Below are 20,160 nucleotides of genomic sequence, written 5' to 3' on the forward strand. Positions count from 1 at the left end.
GCCGGCTTTGCTGCGCTGCTGCAGGGGCTCGTGGCTTCGCAGCAGCTGGCCTGCAATGTCTTCGGCTTTGTGGGCATGTTCGTCACTGTAGTAGATGCCATTGTTATTATTTTCATCAACTCTTTGTTCGCCTGGCTCCTTCCCAGGGGGCCCCTCCTCGCAACAGCAGCAGTTGCCTTCATTTTCCTTCTCCACGGCCTTCTTGAGGCCCTCTTGGGACCCCTGCTCGTCCTCGCCCCAGACGAGGAGGAGCCGGGGGGCCCCCTGGGGCCCCTGGGGGGCCCCCTGGGGGGGCCCCTGGGGGGGCCCCCACCCACTCACATCGAACGCAGCCACAACAACCCCGCACGCGCAGCAAGGGAAACAGATGGACTCACTCCGCATCAGAGGGAGGCACTGCTGCACAGAGAGGTCTCCCTGCCCTCCACTGCCTGCCCCAGCAACTAGCAGCAGCAGCAGCAGCAGCCGCTGCTGCTGCGGCTGCAGAGCTGCTGCGCTGCTGCTCGGCGCCGGCGGCCCAGAGAGAGGGGAGCACCCGAAGGGTCGTCACTCATCTCCTGTGGGACCTTAAAGTGGCTGATGATTGACGGAAAAGAGAGCAAAGGCGTAGCTTTCAGGGTTTAGGGTTTAGGGTTTAGCGTCCAGGGTTTAGGGCTCGGCTTTGCTGCTCTACTGTCGGGCCGAATCTACGCAGAGGATTCTGTTGCAGCTGCTGCGGCGCTCCTCCGGCGGCTGTCAAGCATTTAGAGCTAAAACGCTTTGAATCCTAGGTTTTAGGGTTTAGGGTTTAGGGTCTGGCGTTGAGTCTGGATGGTGTAGGGTGTGCTCTAGATGTTTTGGCGCCGCAGGACAGGGATGCAGGGAGGCGCGTAGAGCCGGGAGACTAGGGTTTAGGGTTTGGGGTTTAGGGTTTTCTTTAGCATGGCGGGCTAGAGTTGCTTCTCCTGGCTACAGTTGCAGGTTTGGCTGCAACTGTAGCACTCTTCACTGCTGCTGACTCTGTTGGTGCTGTCACTTCTCCACTGTATGCTGCTGCAGCTAGCACTGCAGCCATTGTTGCTCCAACTTGTGCTGCTGCAGCTTTAGCTTGCGCTGTTGTAGCTGTAGCATATACTGGTGCAGGTGGGACAGCTGTGAATCTCCCGTGCTGCCTCATATAATTTGGCTGCGTCCACTAGTTTCGCGGTTTTATTTAATAGTTTTGCGTCTTCCATCACGATTGTACTTGGAAACGTCAAGTTGGTTGACAAATTCAATGAAATGGGGGGCGTCGTTGTGGCGGGTTCGCAGCAGCACTGCGCAGACCAGTGGACCACTGAGCCAGCCCCGTCACCCTGGAGGTCACCTGCTGTATCTTCTTCCCTTTTTGCTTTTTTCTGCCTTCTGAGCAAAATATATTTGTTGTTTTGTCATATTGTGATACATTTGTACTTGCTGGAGGTTTTTTTCCCCGTTTCCACTGACAAGCACCACCGCCTGTTGCCGGCGGTGCTGAAGGCCAGTTACTGCTGCCGCGACGGACGCTGCAACTTCGGCGTTTCTCTCCTCTATTTTTCAGTTTTTTCATTCTATAATTTGACTTTCTGGTCTTCTTTTGCTTCTCAAACCCCTCCTCGCCTGCACCTGCATGCGATACCGCAAAGGCAGAGCCGCCGACAGGGGTCCCGTGGTCAACTGGGGGTCCCCGTGGGGTCCAGGTGACCTCACCGAAGCCCCAGAAGCCCTTTTACCTTCTTCGTGTCTCTAGAAACAACTGAAACATGTCGAGTTCTCCAGAAATTCCCCTTCAAGTGGGGTCACTGGAGGCGCCAAGATGGGTCGGGGGCCCCTGCAGAAGTTCCCCCCGGGAACCCCCATCGTCTTCTCCCTTCGACACAGCCCGGTGGTCAGCCCAGTGGTCTCTAGCAAAAAGTAAAAGACAGCGCCTGCGGGGCCAGGGAGAAGAACAGGGGCCCCTCTGGGGGCCCCCAGGGGGGTTTGGAGAGGGGCCCTCAGACGAGGCACAAGACATAAGAGAGCCAATGACGGAAGATACGGAAGCAAAACATGGGCTAGGAGAAGAAGCATGCCCTGGGGCTGCTGCAGACAGTGAGGCAGAGAAGGAGTCCGGCCAGCAGCAGCAGCAGCAGCAGCAGCAGCAGCAGCAGCCGACACTGCTGAGTACCGCGGTGGCATTTCATCCAGGGCAGAAACACCACAGAGGCACTCAACTTCAATTCACGAGCCTCAGCAGCAGCAGCCGCAGCAACAATAATAGCAGCAAAAACAGCAGCAGACGCAGAATGAGTTACGCCAGCGGCAACAGCGGAACATGCGAGAGCAGCAGCAACTGCAGTAATAGTAGCAGCAGCAGCAGCAGCAACTGCAGCAGCACCAGCAGCAGCATCAGTGTCAGCAGCTCCAACAGCAGCAGGACGACAGGAGGCAACAGGAGCATCAGCCGCAGCAGCTGCTGCGGCTCACAGGCTAGTCCCTGCAGCAGAAGCAGCTACAGCAGCAGCACCACCAACTGCAAAGCATCCTATCCATTACACAAGAAGAAGAAGCCGCAGCTGCAGCAGCTGGTGCTAGTGCAGCACAGGCAGCAGAAGGCTTTGTACCTGATCCAGAAAAAGCATGCCACACTACAGCAACAGCAGCACGAAGAGCACCAGCAGCAGCAGCAGCAGGAGAGAAATAAGAATCAGCTGCAGCGACCAAGGCAGCAACAGCAACTAGAGCCGCAGCAACAGCTAGAGCAGCAGCCGCTGCAGCAAACCCGCAGCAGCAACCAAAATGGGAAAGGAACTGAAGCCCTCAGTCCTCACTCTGCTGTTGTGGGGCCTCTCCCTAATAGGGGGCCCCCAGAGGGCCCCCCACCTTTGAGTTGCAGTCAGAGCTCTGCTGCTGCCTTCTCAGCTATTTTTCACTTGGGCAGGTGCAGCATTATTCCTAGCACAAGCAGTGTCAGCAGCAGCAGCAGCAGCAACAGCAGCAGCAGCAGCAGCAGCAACAGCAGCAGCAGCAGCAGCAGCAACAGCAGCAGCAGCAGCAGCAACAGCAGCAGCAGCAGCAGCAGCACAGAAGTGCTGAATGTGGCCTCATACTCCCTGCGCGTCCCAACACATGAGTGTAGGGGAGGCGGTCCTGGGGGCCCCCGCAGGGTCACAACTGCCATTGAGAATGAGGGGCCCCTTAATTCTATGCAAAAGCCTGCGGTGCAGAAGCAGCAGCAACTGCAGCAGCAGCAACAGCAGCAGCAGCAGGCGAAGCGGCACCGAGTGCTGCAGCAGTTGCACGAGCCTCACCAGGATCAGCAACACGAGCAGCAGCATCCACACAGTTTTGCATCTTCACCGCGAGAGGCCTCACCGCGCCAGGAGGGCCCTTGGGGTCCCCTTAGGGGCCCCCCAAGGGGCCCCCAAGGAGGCCCCCTGGAGGCTTCGCCGGAGGGTTCAGCGCCACATGCGGCTGCAGCAGAAGAAAAAAGCTCTATGGAAAAAGACAAAGAGGGTTTGAGCCCTCACCCTGCAGCAAAGTCTCCTCCCTTAAAGGCCTTTGACTCTTTTGTTGCTGCATTGAGGGGCCCCCAAGCAGCAGCTGAGGGGCCTCCAGCTGCTGCGAGTTCCCAGGGGCCCCCCCAAAGGGCCCCGCCGTTAGCAAATGGGTGGGAACGTTTGCTGGAGCAAGAGGGCCAGAGGGAACCCCCAACTGCGGGGCCTCCGGAGGGTCCCCCCGAGGGGGCCCCCGAGGGGCCCCCTCCAGTTGCCGTTGTGCGCTGTGCCGTTTGCTGCAGGGGCCCCACATTTGCTGCTGCTGCAGTCTGCTCGGGGGTTCCCGGGGCCCTACAGATCTATCAGAGGCCCCTGGCCTCACCTGGAGCAATGCCCGTAGCTTTTGTTGAAGCATTTCTAACCCTCAAGGTGTTGTCGGGCTCCGCCAAAACCCTTAACCCTAAGTCCAAAACCCTAAACCCTAAACCCCCATTAACAGTCTTCGGTTGCTCCATTTAGCAGCCGCAGAAGATTGTAAGACGGGGACGTGCTGTGGAAAGGATCTAAGTCCATTTTTAACTCCGAGGGTTTAGCGCGGAGAGATCAGGGCTAGGGTTTAGGGTTTAGGGTTTAAGGGCTGAGGTGTACGTGCAGCGCCAGATGAATGCCAGCCTCTTTTCCGAGGGTTTTGCGGGGGTAACTTGGACTCTAGTCTTACCGACAAAAGTCCCTTATGCGGAGAGAAAGTAACTTCGCCTCAAACCCTAAGTCCTAGTTCTAAACCCTAAGACCGAAGCCCTGAACCCTAAACCCTAAACCTTCAGCCCTATAACTGCAGCTGGGCCCCCTTGGCGCTGCTCTTAACTGCGCATCTTAAATCCTCTCAAACCTTTTTAGCCGCTCTTGCAGCATTTTCTGCAGACTGTTACTGGAGGCCATAGCAGCGGAGGAACAGGGGCCCCTGGGGGCCCCTCAAGACGGGGGCCCTCCAGGTGCTGTTGCTTTGAGGTACTTGCCCAAAAGAGAGTTCACTTCTTCTAGAGGTCAGACATGACGAGATTTTAGCGTGTGGGGCCTAGGTTTTAGGGTTTAGAGCATAGGCTTTAGGGTTTAGGGTTTAGGGTTTAGGAATTGGGGAATAAGGCTTAGGGCTTCGCGTTTAGTTCTTGAGGCTCAGGAATAGATCAGGCCTGCTTAAACACGCCGGACTACCAGGATTCAACGGCTGCAATTTAGGTTTATGTTTAGGGTTTAGGGTTTGTGGCTTGGGTTTAGGCTAGGGTTTGGGGTTTATACGACCAGAGATTAGGGTTTGTTTTCTCAGGGGCTCACTGGCTGCGAATCACTATTCCTGGCCTTCGATCCAGCAGCAACGGAGATAGCAGCCACTCTGTGAGAAGTCTTCTGAGCCCTAAACCCTAAACCCCAAACCCCAAACCCTCGCTCGGCCTGGCGCTGACTGCAAATTTTTATCAGCATTTGTCTCTGCAGGTAGAAGGCCTCTCTCAGGAAGCCTTAAGGTGGGCGGCTTCTGACGTTAGAGTTTATTGTCTAGCTCCGAGGGTCTAGAGCTCAGGAACTAGGGTTTACGGCCCAGCAACAAGGGTTCAGTGCCCGCAGCTAGGAATTAGCATTTAGAAATTAGGGTTTAGCGCCCTGCAGCTAGGGTTTGGCAGCCGCCCACGTTTTGCAGCCGCCCACGTGCCTTCGCAAAGAGTGTTTGGCGGCAGCATGCTGTGTCTGTTGCTTGCAGCGCCGCTGGGGCCTTGCTGCTTCATCTCAATGTAACTCATAAACCCTAAACCCTAAACCCTTGGCCCTAAACCCCCGGAGCGCCAACTCATCCCTGTGCCTCTCGAGCTGTGTGAACAGAGAGACGCACCCGAAGTCCGAGATGGCATTTACGAGGTTTCGGAGGCCCTGCTGGGGGCAGTACGTAAGGGTTTAGGGTTTGGGGCTGAGGGTTTATGGTTTAGCGACTGTAACATTCCCCCCAGGGAAGAAGACTCAGCTGGGTTTTACAGTCTGCTGCACTGTACGCTGCAGCAGCTGAGCGTCGATGAAATTACCCTGCGGGGGCTTGGAATCTGGGGGTAAGCGCTGGGGCCCCTGAAGCTCTTTTGGGAGGCCGTGAAGGGGCCCCTTGGCAAGGGGGCCCAAGTGGGGCCCCCTGGTTTCCGGGGCCAAGTGGGGCCTCCTGGCTCCCGGGGCCCCCCTCAGGTTTTCGGGACCCCTAGATGGGCCTCAGGGCCTCTTCGGGGCTTTGAAAACAGCAACTAGATCTCTTATCCCTAAACCCTTGGCTTCAAGCCCTAGGCCCTAGGCTGAAAATCCTAGAGGCCTTGCGCTGCAGAGCTGCTCGCGGCTCTCTGAAAGTGCTGTGTTTTAAAAACATAGGGTTTAGGGTTTAGTTGCTGCTGCTGCGTCGTAGGCCTCCCGCTGTTTCTCAGAAACATCAGCGTCCTGGCTCAGGTAGCTGGCTCAAACCCCAAAATCCTAAACCCTATATTCTAAACCCTATGGGTTGCTGGTTGCGCAGAGCTTTGCCTGTGGCAGTGAAGGTTTACCGCCAACGTATCCTGGATCGTGGGTTGAGCGTTTAAGGTTTAGGGTTTGGGGTTTGGAGTCCAGGGTCTTGTGGATAGGGTTAAATATTCACGGTTCAAGTCCGGCCTTGTTTTGCTGCTGCCCGCCTTCAGACAAACTCGGGGCCCCGAAGTGGCTCGCGGACGAATGGTGCTCCTTAACAAGTGAGGGACCCTAATGCAGTTTAGGTGTTGTGGTTTAGGGTTTAGGCTTTTGCTGTTCGATCTAGGGTTTAGTGGATATGGATTAGGGTTTGGTTTTTGAGTGGGATTGGTGTGATGCAGGAACGACGATGGGCCGCCGCACGCTCCTCTCTTGGATTCTCTCGGTCCTGCTGCTGCTGCTGCTGTTTCTGCTGCTGCAGTTGCTGCTGCAGCTGCTGCTGCCGTTGCTATTGTGCCTGCTCCTGTGGCCACTCGTTCCTTCAGCGTGTTTCTTCTGTGGACCCAGGTGTTAGGGTTTAGGGTTTAGGGTTAGGGCTTCTTGTTTTGTCAGTGTGGCTTTTCTCTCTTTCCTTCTCAGCCAACAACTGACCGGCGGATTCTGCAGGCAATGACCGAAGCACTAAACCCTAAGTCTTTAACCCTAGGCCCTAAATGCCAAAGCCTTATCATTGCACCAATTGTTCCTGCCTCACCCGTTAAACCCTAAACCCTAAACCCTCAATTTTAAGTGTTGCCGCTTCTACGCAGGCGCGGCAAATGGCTGTGACACTCTGTCTAGCCCATCTTCCTGCCCTCACTAGCGGTGCGCCAAGGAGATTTAGGGTTTAGGTTTAAGGGTTTAGGGTCTACACTGCACTGTTATTTTTGTTGATGCCTCTGACGAGATGATGCGCGTCAGGGGTTCAGGATTTGTTGCTGGGGTTTAGGCTTTCGCGTTTAGGGTTTAGGGTCTGCGGTTTAGGGTTTAGGGTTTACGCCTTATGCATCTCTGCAGATAATTTTACCCGCGCTCTGAGGGCCGCGAAGGTAAATGAGACGCTGGCCCATAAGCTAAGCCTTGGGTCACCAGCGCACCGCCGCCGCAGCTAACACTCGCGCAAACTGTAAACCCCAAACCTTAAACACTAAACACTAAGCTAACACAGCTAGTACTCGCTCAAACTGTAAACTCCAAACCCTAAGCACTAAACATTAAAACCCTAAACCCTTTCTTTGGTGTAACTGCCAGGAAACTTGGCGCGTCACTTACTCTATTAGACAAAGCGCCACACTCGCCTGGACGCATGCCAAGCATATACTTAGTTTCTGTAAGGCCTAAACCGTAAACCCTAAATCCTAAACCCTAAACCCTAAACGCCTAAGTACAGCATCCCGTTCTACATTTTAATCGCCAAACTCTAACTTCATAGCTCTTCACGAAAACAGCTCATTTCACCGGGAGTCTCGACTGGGTGTTTAGGGTTTAGGGTAAAGGGTTTAGGTTTTAGGGCTTGGAGTTAGAGTTTTCGGCGTAGGTACTGCAACTGAAAACCTTTGTTTGCTTTTAAAGAAATGCCCGAAACTTTCTGAGATCGCGGCAGTCAGTTGTATCTTCCAGTGTCAAGATTGTATCAGCCAAGGTAAACCCAAACCCTAAACTCCCAAGCTTAAACCCTGCCTCGAAAATCTAACAGCTGTACCCCCTGCCCGAGATTAGCGAGACCGCGTCACCTCAGCGCCAAAGCTGCAAGCCCAAAGAGCCATCAAACCCCAAACCCTAAGCCGTACGGTGAACTGTCTTTTTGATTCGCGAAGTCTAGGGTTTCGGTCTTCGTGCTCAAGGCCAAGGGTTCAGGATTTAGGGTTTCGAGCTTGCGCTGTGCGCGCAGTTCGACATGTGCTGGAGAGCCGCCTGGATCTCTCCAAATGCAATCAGTGTTCCGAGTCCGTGGCTTGCGTTTCGGCCGAAGGTCTAGGGTTTAGGGTTTAGGGTTTAGCGATTTTAGGGTTTAGGGTTTAGCTATTTATGCTTTGGGGTTTAGGGCGTAGGGTTTTACGCTGAGGGGCTGGCAGGCGGTGCATGTTTCGTGACAGGCTGACTCTCTTGCCCACAGCAGAAGAAGACGAATTAAAGGTATGCGGGCAGCGAAGTTTCAGACCCTAAGTTACAAAACTCTAGACCCTAAATCCTCATCTCTTAACCCTTAAGTGTAGCCTTTGGTTGCCTGGTCCCCTACATGAGATACAACAGGACATCTGCAGCACTCAAGCGCTACAGTTTAACGTCTAGGGATCAGGATTCAGGGTTTGGGACATAAGGCGTAGGGTTTAGGGTTTACGGGATGCCTGGAGGTTACAGGAGATGAGTGACTTTGTGGGGAGCACTGAGTTTCTCCAAGCGGCTCACCAACACTTCTTAGAGGCAAGACAAACCCCAAAACCAAAGCACTAGCCCCAATGTCTCCTCCGTTGCACGCAGGATTGGTGGATTTCGAGGGTTTAGGGTTTCAGGTTTAGGGTTTATAGCGTTTCTACGCCTGTTGCGATTGCAGGAGTTGGACACAAAGGATATGAATTACGCGATTCCTCCCGGTTCATCCTTCATTGCATCGTACTACGCAGGCAAGGCCCTTCAGCCTTAAGAGCTTAGGATTTAGGGTTTAGAGTCTGGGGTTTAGGGTTTCGGGCTCAAATTGTGTGTCCCGGTCGCCGCACCCCAGGCCTACTGTTGTACATACACCGCAGCGTGCCTCAAGCAAACAACAAAGTGCCACCCTCGGACGCATTTCACTTTGCCTTCTTTGATGACGGCTATGTGAGAACTCTCGAAGCATTAACCCTATTGCTTCCTAAACCCTAAACCCTAAACCCTAAACGTTGAGCCCGAGACCCTAAGCTCCAAAGCTTGAATTCACAGCGAAACGCTGACTCCCGCTGCGGTCCTCAGGCTGCCTTCCAGAATTCGCGAGACAAATTCTTTAATTGGAGTGGTACCTATAGGGTTTAGGGCGAAAGGTTCAGGGGTTTAGTGTTTAGAAGCCAAAGCTTAAATGTTACTAGGGTTTAGGGTTTGCTGCTGAGGGTCTCCCTTGTTGAGGGTAAGAAGTACACCAGAAGGTTGAAATGCAAGACAAACCCTTACAGCCATTTCGCCTTTTCCGGCTTAACTTTGAGCCCTAAAGTGCCACCCTTAAAACCTAAACCCCAAGTCCTAAACCCTAGACCCCAAAACTGTGGCTGCTACGCAGGGTTGGAAAACCCTCATCGGAAGCTCCACTGGCACAGATGGAATGCGGCCAGGGCCCTCTGTGCGGATGTCATGAAGCATCTTCACCATTTTAAGCCTGCCCGTACTTCCAGAATCCTAAGCGCTAAACACTAAACCCCAATCCTCAAACCCTACACCCTAAACCCTGAATCGTAACCGTGGGCTTCAGGAAAGACACTATGCTCAGAGGTTACATTAGGTCCTATTGGGAGTTGCAGTGCCGTAGTTGCTGCTGACGCCGCTGCTCGCCAACTGCAGCAGCTGAATCCGGGTGGTTTTGCTGCTGCTGCAGCTGCAGCAAAACCATCTGGCTGCTGCGGCTGTCGTTTCGAGGCACTTCTCACAGCATCTGCTGCTATGTCGTTGCTGTTGCTTGTACTGCTGTGCTGCTGCTGCGCTGCTGTGCTGCCGCTCTGCTGCTGCGGCTCTATACAGAAGCTGCAATTGGGGAGCTCGATGCCCTACTTGCCCTCGCCCGCTTGTCCGTGAGGCTTAGGCCCGAATCGCCAAACTCGCGTCTTTTTGTTGATTGTTCCTCATGTCTTTTTTACCTTTGGGGTTTAAGCATTAAGGGTTTGTGGTTTAGGGTTTGGCACTCGATGTTTGTGCGTGTGGAAACACAGGAAGATCCCTCCTGGAGTGCACCTGTGTTTGGGGGATCCCCTCTTGTCCAGCTTCGGCGGTGTCATTTAGGCGGCGGCTACGAAGAGGGTTTTATGCCATTTTCCTTTAGGCTGCAGCACAAACAGGTGTTGACATTAGAGCCTGGGCCCTAAACCCTAGCCTTAAACCCTAAACCCTAACACGCTGAAGTCCGCTTGCCTTGGGACCCTCATCATTGCGAAACGTTTCACTGAAGTAGACACCTAGCAGCGCTGCTGCAGCTGCGAGCGTCAAAATTCTGACTCCAAACCCTAAACCCTGAACTCTAAGGTCAACAAAGTGGGACTAAAACAGTTAATGCTACGCATATCCTGCTGCTGCCTCTCTTTTTTCACTGTTGCAGTCTGCCGTGATTTCAGGTGGGAATCCACGGAATCCACGCATACTGAGGTCTAATCCAGAAGTGGTCACTATGCCTCTAAACCCTAGACCCTGAGCGCTGAACTCTTAACAAGTAACTCTAAACCCTAAGCTCAACTGCTTGCATGTTTGGTGGCTGCTTCAGGGCCGAACGGCTGCGGGAAGTCAAGTAAGCGGCACACTGTGACAGCAGTAGCTCTGCTGCTGGCGCTAATGCTTTTGCGTCGAGCCTACTGCTGCTGCTGCCACTATTGCTGCTGCTGCTATATGTGCTGCAGCACTGTTGCGGGTCGTCGGAGTGGCTATACTCCTGGCCCACATTGGTTCAAGGGTCCCGGCGGCTTTCGCTGGCTTTGGACAGATCCACAGACTTCGCTGGAGCTCCTCCGGTGCGACTCTCAGTCCAAACCCTAAACCCTAATCCCTTAACTTTAAATGCTTTAGCCCGTCTCCCAAAAGCGTAGGCCTTCATTCTGAAGTTGAAGTCCCATGGTAAGACCTCACGCTGCACGACATTCTGTGGCGTGAACAGAAACACACGCTCCGGCAAAAGTACTTGTCCTGAAGTCTCCCTGATGCTCAGCGCTTACGCTTTAGGGCTTAGGGTTTAGGGTTTAGGGCATCGGTTCCACGGTTTGCGCACAGCGTGCGAAGGACTGGTGCCAGGCTTGTCGAGCTTCCAGTGCGAGCTCTTCCGCCTCAGCCAAATCCTGAGGTGACGCCGAATTGTTGCTGCTGCTGCTGCTGCGTTTGCTGTTTGATCGTCCCCTGCTGCTGCCTTATTATCGGCCTGCTGCTAAGGCGCTTTACTGGAAAATGCGTCTTTTGTTGCTGCTATCTGTTTCGTGAAGAAATTTCTCCCAGCTGTCAGAATCCCAACCTTTGAGCTTACACTCTTTAGCCCTAAACCCTAAACCCTAAACCCTAATCCCTAAGCCGTAATCGCTACAGCTCAAATGTTCGGATTTGTGAGTACCTACTGTGGCTCCAGAGATGGCTTAGGAGGCACCCTGCTGCTTATGGATGACTTTGTAAGTACAGGAGAGCCGCTGCAGCGAACTTGCTTTTGAAAGTGAACACAATTTTTGGGGTTTAGGGTTTTGCTTTTCTGCGGCTGTTTCAGGGTGCCGGCACAAGACATCGTGAGGCAGGGCTTTACAGCAACTCTGCAAACCTTAGGCGTTAAACGTTTTTAGTTAATCAGAGACTGCAGAAATAGAGAAGAGGGGTCGATGTTAAGGGTTTAGGGTTTAGGGTTTGAGACTTGAGAAGGAGAGTCTGGATCCGCAGCGGACGGCCAAGCACTTTTGTATGGGGCACTGAAATATATCCTCAATTCGAAGTGTCTTCAGGTGAAAAGTGCCAAACCATAAACCTCCAGTGCCTGGTCATAAATATGTAGCATGGCTACCAAACCCTACACTGCAAAGCACAGCTCCTGTGTGGCTTCTTAGGGCATCTGGACCATCAGCTCGGCCCATCCTGTGCTGGCGCAGCGCCTGGAAACTCTCAACTCTCAAACAGGACTCGTGCTGCTGCAGCACTTGGAGGCAACAACTGCAGGGGTGCCCGCGCAGCCCCCAGGGGCCCCTCCAAGAATTTGCCGTCTTGTGCCGCTCTTCACCCTCGGTCCCGGTGACATGCAAACCCCAAATGCTGGGCACTTAGTTTCTCGCCGACAGTTAGGCCGTCAGCTTAGAATTCAGGGTTTAGTGTTTAGGATTTACGGTTAAGAGTTTAAAGGCTGCTGTTTGTTTTTGCCGCAGGTCTCCGAGGAGACCACCACAGTCTCAGTTTCGTGAATGCAACTGCACTCCCAGAAAGTCAGGCTTCATCTTTTGGGTCTAATTTAATACAGGCCTTTGATAAGTTGGAACTGGCGACTTAGCGCTGTTTGTGTAGGGTTTGCGCTTCAAAGATCTCTCGAATACCTGATTTCTAAGTCCCGTGGTAAAGAGCTAGACCCCAACCCTTCCACAGTAAACCCAACCGTCCGCTTGTTTCTGCCCAGTTGTTTCCTGTGCAGGGGTTTGCGCGAGGGCTGCGGCGATTTTCTCTAGTATTTCAATGCAGCGTCACATTGATGAAGAAGATGCGCAGGTTTGCCTAGATATTGGGGTTTAGGATTTGGGGTTATGGTATGCAACGTAGGGTTATAGTGCAGGGCTTAGAGCACAGGCCTCTATCTTAAGAGACTAATCTTCCTAACTGCTTCTCATCTGAAACGGCAATTCAGTTGGACAAAGAGAAGCTCAACTGATGACGTGCTGATGCAAATACTGCTGTTTGTGATGTTTCTGTTGCTGCCGTAGTTGCTGCTGTTGTTGATGCTGCTGCTTCAGGGCTGTGTGTGGTCAAGGGATCCTCCCGCTTCTCAAAGTGTACAGCAGGAACGTCTGCTGTCTCTGTTGCAGCTGGCAGCAGCCGCAGACACAGCAGTAGCCCAACCCGAAGCAAACAGTCACCGTGTATTTAACCAAATAGCAACGGCCCTAAAAGGACTCGAGGGCCTTGGCAGACTGTCCCTGCACGCGCCGCCCTACACAGATGATGAATGAACCAGAGGAACAAACCTAAAACCCTTAATTTGAATGCTAGCTCCTAGGTAAACTCAGAACCCTAGAGCGTGGCAGACAAGCACTCAGCAGCTATCAAAGGCGCTGCGCCTACTGAGCCCTAACTTTTGTGCGCTTAAACAGCAAAACATTTGGGGGTCCGGGGACGTGGGTAGCGCCTGAGCCGAATTTGCGGCTATTACTAAAGGGCTTCAAGCTCATGGCTAGACTCCTGAAACCGGAACTGCGATAATTCCTACACAGCTGAGGTTTCACGGAGGATCGTTTTGTCCCCCCAAAGCGCTGGCGCAAGAATAGTTGCTTACTGGTCGCAACGCCCCCTACACGCGAGAGTGCCTAATAAAGGACAAGGCACACAGCCAACAAAGCAACATCGCCGAGCGGAAAATGAGAGCAGCGCCACCAAGCAACAGCAACACGCAGCAGCTCCGAGCAGCGCAACCACAGAACGACAGCAAGGAGCACCACCAAATAACAGCACCGAGCAGCACAACCAAGAAGCAGCAGCAGCAACAAAAAGCACCAACACACAGCAGCATCAAGTAACTGCAGCAAATATTTTGGCGAGTCTTTTTTTATGTTATTGCTACTGATGCGGCGTCTTGACCTGGCACTCCACATCTGCTGCTGCAGTCCAAATCCCAGCTTCATGGCATTCAGATGTCAGCAAGTTTCAACCAAGTTACTGCTTCCGCTTCTGCTGCTGTTGCTGCTGGTTGAAAAACTGCAGCGGCTCACTGCGATGCATATGGGTGTCTCTTCTGTCCAATTTCCGAATTTCTCTATGTTTTCCCCACACACAAGAAATGATGCAAAACGACCATCTTCTCTATAATAAAAATGCCAACCGAAATTTTCCCTTCGAATCACGGTGTAACAGCGGCAAGCAGCACTAAGTAGCAGCAGCTGTTAGCACCAGAAAGCAGCAGCAGCAACAGCAAAAAATAAAAGGAAGCAGCAAGCAATGGCGGCAACACACAGCAGAAGGCCACAACAGCAACGCGCAGCAGCAGGCAGCAGCAACAGTCAGCAGTAGCAAATAGCGGCACCGACCAGCAGCGAGCAGCAGGCAGCAGCAGCAGCAAATAGCGTGCAGCAGCACGTATCAGCAGCAAGCGGCAGAAGCAAGCAGCAGCAGTAAGCGACAGCACCAAGCAGCGGCAATACGGGACCGCAACAAACAACAGCAGCCGGAAGTAGCATGAAGCAACAGCAGCGAACAGCAGCAGCCAGCACCCCTACCACCCTGCAGAAGCAAGAGGCAGCAAACAGCAGCATCAGCAACTGGCAGCAAGTAGAAGCAGCACCACGTAGGAACAGCGCGCAGCAGCCGCAGCGTCACGCAACAGTAAGCAGGGGAAACAGCAGCCAGTAGCACCAACAACCAGCAACAAGCAGCATCAAGCAACAACAGCAAGCAGCAATGCCAGCAGAACCAGCCAGCACTAGCAAGGGACAACAGCAGGCAGCAGCTGCAAATAGCAGCAGCACGCAGCATGAAGCAGAAGCAAGAAGCAGCACCGAGCAGCAGCAGCAGGACGCAGCTACATGAAGGACCAACAACAAGCAGCGAAAGCAAGCAGCAATTACGAACAGCAGCAGCAAGTAGCAACAACAGGCTGAAGAAGTGAGATGCCCCTGGATGTTTGGTGGCCTCTGCACTTCCGAGACTGGAGAGGCAGTTCCTCCCTTTCTAAGTGTTACTCTCAGATGTTACTTCATCGCCGTCAGCAAATGCTGCAAGGGTGGGTGGAAAATCCCATGCAACGAAAACAATTGGAGGCAGCTGCTGCAGTAGTTGCTACGGATGCTGCAAGTGAAGGTGCTGCAGCGGCTGAATGTCGTGCTGCCGCTACTGACTCTTCAGCCGATGCTGCTTCTACAACCGTTTTCCTTTGTTAGCTCTGGTCTTCCAGAAGTGGCGGGCGGGGCCGCGCCGAGAGTGTTTTGTTGGAAAAATCTTGAGTGGTTTTTCACGACTGCGCAGAACGCAATTTCCACATCTTTAAGGAGCTTCTGCATATTTGAAAGCCAAATTGAAACTCAAAGAATGAAAAAACTACAAAATCCTCAACTAGCAGGCGGTGGACATACACTAGAGGGTGCGCACCGCCCCGCGGAGGCCCCGGGACTCTGTTCCTGTTTTTCGCCTTTTTCTAGGGTTTAGGTTGAGGGTTTAGGGTTTAGGATTAGGGTTTAGGGTTTAGGTTTACGGCCTGAGATTGAGGGTTCAAGGCTTCGCGTTTGGCTGCATCTTTGTTGTAGCTAAACAGGTTTACGGATTCGAACTCAAGGGTTTAGACTTTAGGGTTTATGCTGGCTGCATGCAGGATGACGCAGTAGACTTTGTTGAAGTCCTCACGGGCTTCGTGTCCATGGGGCTTGCTGCTCCCACTGCACAGCCTGTTATCTTGTTTTTGTCTGGAGTGCTGCTAATGGGAAATATCAAAATAGAACAAAAGCATTTGGACAGCTTGCCGGATGCAGCAGCAATTTAGGAAGAAGACCGAGCAGACTTCGAAATAAAAAGCGGGAAAAACCCGCACGAATTAGGGTTTAGGGTTTAGAGTTTGGCACGTGGTTTTCGGCGAAGGCTGCTCTTGAGATGTGCCGGTGCTACACGTAGATGAAAATCTACGGAATCAGTTTAACTTGAAATATAGAAAGACGCAAGAGGTGTTGAAAGGCCTTTAAATATCATCTGCATGCGCAGAAGCTTTTCTGTTGCTGCAGCAAGGCTGCTGGTGCTTGTCTAGCATATTCCTATGCCCCCAAATAGATGCAAAATGCCTTTGAATGAGTGCAAAGGTGCTCGCGGAGTTGAGTCATTTAATTTAATTTTACAAAAGTGAAGAAATCGTCTTTCGTCCTGCAGCAGCTTTCTAGGACTTTTGCAGCAGCTCTATAGGCAAACGAATGCATGCAATATTATTTGGCAGGGAAGAGTGTCTTTTCTGCTGCAGCAGGCATGCCAGCAGTCTTCTAGATTCATGTTAGCATTACATGCATGCAGATATGGAAAATTGCACATTTTAATTTGAATTTCCTCGTAGATTCATGCCAGCATTGTATGCATGCAGATATGGACAACTGCACATTTTAATTTGAATTTTATGCCAAAAGTGCGCCTTTTCTGCTGCAGCGAAAGTGCTGCCATTTATCTAGTGCAGTGTATTAATGTAACTACACGAATTCGCATTTTCACCTGATCCAATGGCGTCTTCGGCTGCAACAAGTCTGCAAATTAATAAATAAATGGATCTATATATAATATACATAAATAAATGAATAAATATAGATGATTAAGTATATATATCCAAGTTGTTCAACGACGGGTGGGAGGAGCAGCAGAAGCGGCAGCCTCTCTCAGCAGCAGCAGCGCCAGCAGCAGCAGCAGCAGCAGCAGCCGCTCGTCCCGCAACGTCTGTAAACTTGTCTTTGTTCGTTCGGTGGCAGCGGCTCGAGTTTTACAGACAGCCGCTAGAGTCTTCCCGCCGCCTGTTTCCTCTGCTGCAGCAACTGCAGCAAGCAGCAGATTGTTTGAAGGCAACTCTATCGGAGGCTTTGGGGCGGCTGGCTAAGAGCAGGCAGCACCTGCTGCCGCTGCTGCAGCACCTGCTGGAGCTGCGGGAGCAGCAGCAGCAGCTGTTCAAAAAGGAGGCCCTTTGCATCCAGGTGCTGCAGCGCCTTTCTGTCCCGCAGAAGGACTTAGAAACTATCATGCGCCCCGTGCCTCCGCTGCGGCAGCAGCTAGCAGCAGCAGCAGCCGCAGCAGCAGCAAGAGCAACTGCAGCACGAAGAACTGTCCAAGGAGCTGCAAGACACAAATTCGGCACTTTCGGAGGTGCAGCAGAAGCGACAGCTGCTGCTGCAGCTAAAGGCAGTGGCAGCAACAGGCGCAGCAGAAGCAGCAGCAAGAACGCCAACAGGCGCAGCAGCAACTGCAGCGGGGTTCCCCCTCATAAAGAGTCCGGTGCAACAGACGGGCGAGCTGGACGAAATAGGCCACGAAAGGCTACATCTTTTGCTGCTGCTCTGCCTGTAGCAGCTTGCACCAGCAGCAACAGGGGAAGCAGCAGCTGCCACAGCAGCAGCACCAACGAGAGACATAGATGCCGTTGGGGCTGCATTCCAAGCGCTCCTTGACATCTCAGGTCAGCAGCAATATTCGCCTCAGCAGCAGCAGCTGCTGCAAAAGAATTGGAAACACGGTTCTGAAGCAACAACAGCAGCAGCAACAGCGGCGGCAGCAGAAGCAACAGTAGCTGCAACAGCACAGTGCAGCGAGACAAGCAACCAGTATGCGGTCCTATGGGAAGCTTTAGCGGACCTTCACTCTCATCCCACTTATCTGCTGCAGTGTCCGCAGCAGCTGCTGCGTCTGCGGCGGCAGCTGCTGCAGCAACAACTGCAGCAGCAACTCCTTGCGGAGGGCCCCTGGGGGGAGCCCATGAGGTTTGCTGCAGGCAAGGAAGCGCCGAGGACCCTCACGGCGGCGCTGCGGTGGGTCCCGCGTGCAGCAGCAGCAGAAGCCGCTGTCTTTGTCTCCCTGCTGCAGCTGCTGTATACCCGTGGGGGAGCTGCTGCACTTGGAATCCAGAAGCAGCAGCAGCAGCAGCAACAGGAAAAGAGACACGGCTTCTCTGCCGACGCTTCAGACGTATGTGAAAGAAGCGACGAGGCTGCAGAGTCTCATTTTCCACTTGTAGACCAGCAGCAGCAACAGCAGCAAGAGCAGCAACAGCAACAGCAACTACAACCGCAACTGCAGCAGCAGCAGCAGGTGCGGGGTTGGCTGCCGCTTTCAGACGCAGCAACTCTCCCCACTGAGGCTGGCAGCAGCGCAGCCACGCTACAGGAGCTGCTGAACCCAGCAGCGTTGCTAGAAGGGTCCCTTGAGGCTCTTCACGGGCCCCTTCCTGCTCAGCTTGCTGCTGTTCTCGACAGTAGCATAAACAGCAGCAGCACCAGCACCAGCAGCTGCGGCATCACAGCGTTCAAGATAGGCTTGCTGCTAGAACAAGCAGCAGCGGCTATTGAGCAAGCAATCGCTGCTGCCGTTCAGAACTCTCCTCAAAAGCGTCTTGAGAGAGAGCAGCATCAGCAGCAGCAGCAGCAACAGCGGCAGCCGCTGCTGGTGCGTTTCTTGTTGGATCTTTCAACGAGGGTGCTGGACAGGCTCGAGACCCAGTGGGACTCCTCGGCGCTGCTGCTGCCGCAGCTATCCGCAGCAGCAGCAGCAGAATGGGCCCCCGCCGCTGAAGAGGGGGCTCCACCCCGCAGCAGTTTGCCTCCGTTTCTAACGGCTTTTGCCTCGCGCCTGCAAGACCTGCTGTTAGCGTACGCAGCTTCTCTTTCTTCTCTGCAGCAGCCTCAGCAGCAGTTCCAGCAGCAGCCCCAGCAGCAGCAGCAGCAGCAGCCGACGCGCGCTGTGAGTCGCCTGGAGACGCTGGTAGGCCGCGACGTGTCCCGCTGCCTCAACTAGTGTCTGCAAATGGCTCACTTCATGGGCAAGGCCTCGAGCTGCGTCTTTCTTATAAATTCGTTTTCATGCTTGAGGGCCTCGCTGCAGCTGCAGAGTTTGGCGTTCATGTGGGACGCCAGCCTGCAGGAGCAGCAGCAGCAGCTGCTGCAGGAGCAGCAGCAGCTGCAACAGCAGGTCTTGGTGCTGCAGGAGGCCGTGTCAATGCCGGTGCATCGGCAGCAGCGCCAACTGCTGACGCAGCTAATAGAAGAGCAGACAGAAGAGTTAGGTAACCTGTTAGGTTTGGGGCTCTACGGCAGCAGCAGCTTGAGTCGCTGCATGCAGGAGGCACCTCCTGCAGCCGCTGCAGCCACTTCTGCTGCTGCCGCTGCTGCTGCTGCCGGCCCCACCCTCAGGACTGGAGATGCATGCACGCAGTTCATTGCTGCAGTTCTAGGCTCTTCAAAAGCCCTCGACATGCCCCTCCTTGCTGCTATAAACGAGGGGGCGGCCCGCCGCCGCACCCGGGCCATTGCCTTGGGGCTGCTGCTGGCGAAGTACACAGAGCTCTACAGCAAAGCTGCTGCAGAATGCACACAGCCCCCTCCACACTCGCCTCAGGAGCTCAAACTCATATTCGACCTATAAGCACCCCAGGGCCCCCTAAAGACAAACAGCGGGTTCCTGGGGGACCCTGCTTGGGGGGCTCCAAAGCCCAAAGCCACGCACCTGGTTGGGAGGTGACTCGGGTGGGCCCCCTTAGGACTCTAGTTCATCCGGGGGCCGCGTTGGGAATATAAAAACCCTAGATCCCAGCCTCGCTTTAATGGCTGCAAAAGTGGCCGCGCAAAGAAACTCTTAAAACCTTTTCCCGGCTGGCCAAAGACCTAATTTAGTCCTTGTGCCTTTTTGTGGATGGCGGCGGGCCGAGAAATGACTGCGGTGTCTTCTCTGTTTCTTGTGTCTGTACACCTCACGTCCCACTGGCCCTGTGCGTCTTTGGCCTTTCTGCCTGTGTTGAGGTTTCTGGATCTTCTCGGCGAGCACAAAAGCCTTTTGTGTCACTGAGTCAAGCCCATGAGGCTGAAGAGCACACAGACGCAGGCTCTGTCTGCGTCTGAGTGCTCCCCGGTTTCGGGCACCAGGTAAAAAAAACAGTGAGGAAGAATGTAGGATTTGGCCGAGTCCGAGGGTTGAGGGTTTTGCGTTTAGAGCTTTATTGTAGGGTATAGCGCGTTGTAGAATTCGGTGTTCAAGTCCTAGTCACAAAGTTTAGGGTTTAGTGCTGTGCTAGTGTTTTAGGCGACTGCCCGCCTTCCTTGCCGGCCCAGCGACAGCTGCGCCGCGACTCACTTGGGCCCTCAAGACGGGCTTTGCTGCTGATGCAAGCCTCTGCTGCTGCTTCCCGCCGCTGTTTTGGGCCCCTTCTCTGGCTTGGGAAGCAGCAGCAGCAGCAGCGCCCCCAACAATAGTTCCCATGAGTGTCACGGCCTTCACGGCCTGGGTCTGAACGAAGCTGAGGGTGGTGGGGTCGGTGGTTCTGAGATCGTGCGGGAAATGAGTAGGCCACCGACGGCCTGAAGAACTCCAAAGCGCCTCACCTCTTCGCAGCGGAGTCCCAGCAGCAGCAGCAATGGCAGCAGCAGCAGCAGCAGAAGCATTTGCTGTAGTCACAGCACAGCAGCAGCAACTGCAGCAGCAACGACTGGCGGAAGACACGGCAAAGCTGTGATATGTGAGTATGCAGCAGCAGGGCCCTGCGGCCCCTTGCGACTGCGTTGGATGTCATTGAAACCATCAGCTACTGCTGCAGATGCAGCAAAAAAAAAAAAAAAAAAAAAAAAAA

At 53.7% G+C, this 20,160-nt stretch overlaps 4 protein-coding genes across 4 annotated transcripts; all 4 read left to right on the forward strand.

Moving 5' to 3' along the window:
* Positions 1–75: 75 nt before the first annotated feature.
* ETH_00032690 (uncharacterized protein) lies at positions 76–447 on the forward strand (the record flags this gene model as incomplete). The annotated part of the gene is made up of 1 exon (XM_013379282.1): positions 76–447. The coding sequence occupies one exon, from the start codon at positions 76–78 to the stop codon at positions 445–447; it is 372 nt and encodes a 123-aa protein (XP_013234736.1).
* A 1,313-nt stretch (positions 448–1,760) lies between these two features.
* On the forward strand, positions 1,761–12,832 carry ETH_00032695 (uncharacterized protein; the record flags this gene model as incomplete). The annotated part of the gene is made up of 18 exons (XM_013379283.1): positions 1,761–3,902; positions 4,128–4,219; positions 4,395–4,516; positions 4,798–4,865; positions 5,346–5,405; positions 5,905–5,945; positions 6,105–6,223; positions 6,344–6,509; positions 8,057–8,117; positions 8,536–8,605; positions 8,704–8,798; positions 9,687–9,736; positions 10,553–10,663; positions 11,266–11,305; positions 11,729–11,909; positions 12,041–12,097; positions 12,301–12,374; positions 12,617–12,832. The coding sequence occupies 18 exons, from the start codon at positions 1,761–1,763 to the stop codon at positions 12,830–12,832; spliced, it is 3,765 nt and encodes a 1,254-aa protein (XP_013234737.1).
* A 3,131-nt stretch (positions 12,833–15,963) lies between these two features.
* Positions 15,964–18,335, forward strand: ETH_00032700 (uncharacterized protein; the record flags this gene model as incomplete). Its single annotated transcript, XM_013379284.1, has 3 exons — positions 15,964–15,972; positions 16,172–16,525; positions 16,896–18,335. 3 exons carry the CDS (start codon positions 15,964–15,966, stop codon positions 18,333–18,335), a joined length of 1,803 nt encoding a protein of 600 aa, XP_013234738.1.
* A 105-nt stretch (positions 18,336–18,440) lies between these two features.
* ETH_00032705 (uncharacterized protein) lies at positions 18,441–18,962 on the forward strand (the record flags this gene model as incomplete). Its single annotated transcript, XM_013379285.1, has 1 exon — positions 18,441–18,962. One exon carries the CDS (start codon positions 18,441–18,443, stop codon positions 18,960–18,962), a length of 522 nt encoding a protein of 173 aa, XP_013234739.1.
* Positions 18,963–20,160: the final 1,198 nt, after the last annotated feature.

The sequence above is a fragment of the Eimeria tenella genome, genomic scaffold (genome assembly GCF_000499545.2).
Source record: "Eimeria tenella Houghton genomic scaffold, Eth_scaff192, whole genome shotgun sequence".
Lineage (NCBI taxonomy): Eukaryota > Apicomplexa > Conoidasida > Eucoccidiorida > Eimeriidae > Eimeria > Eimeria tenella.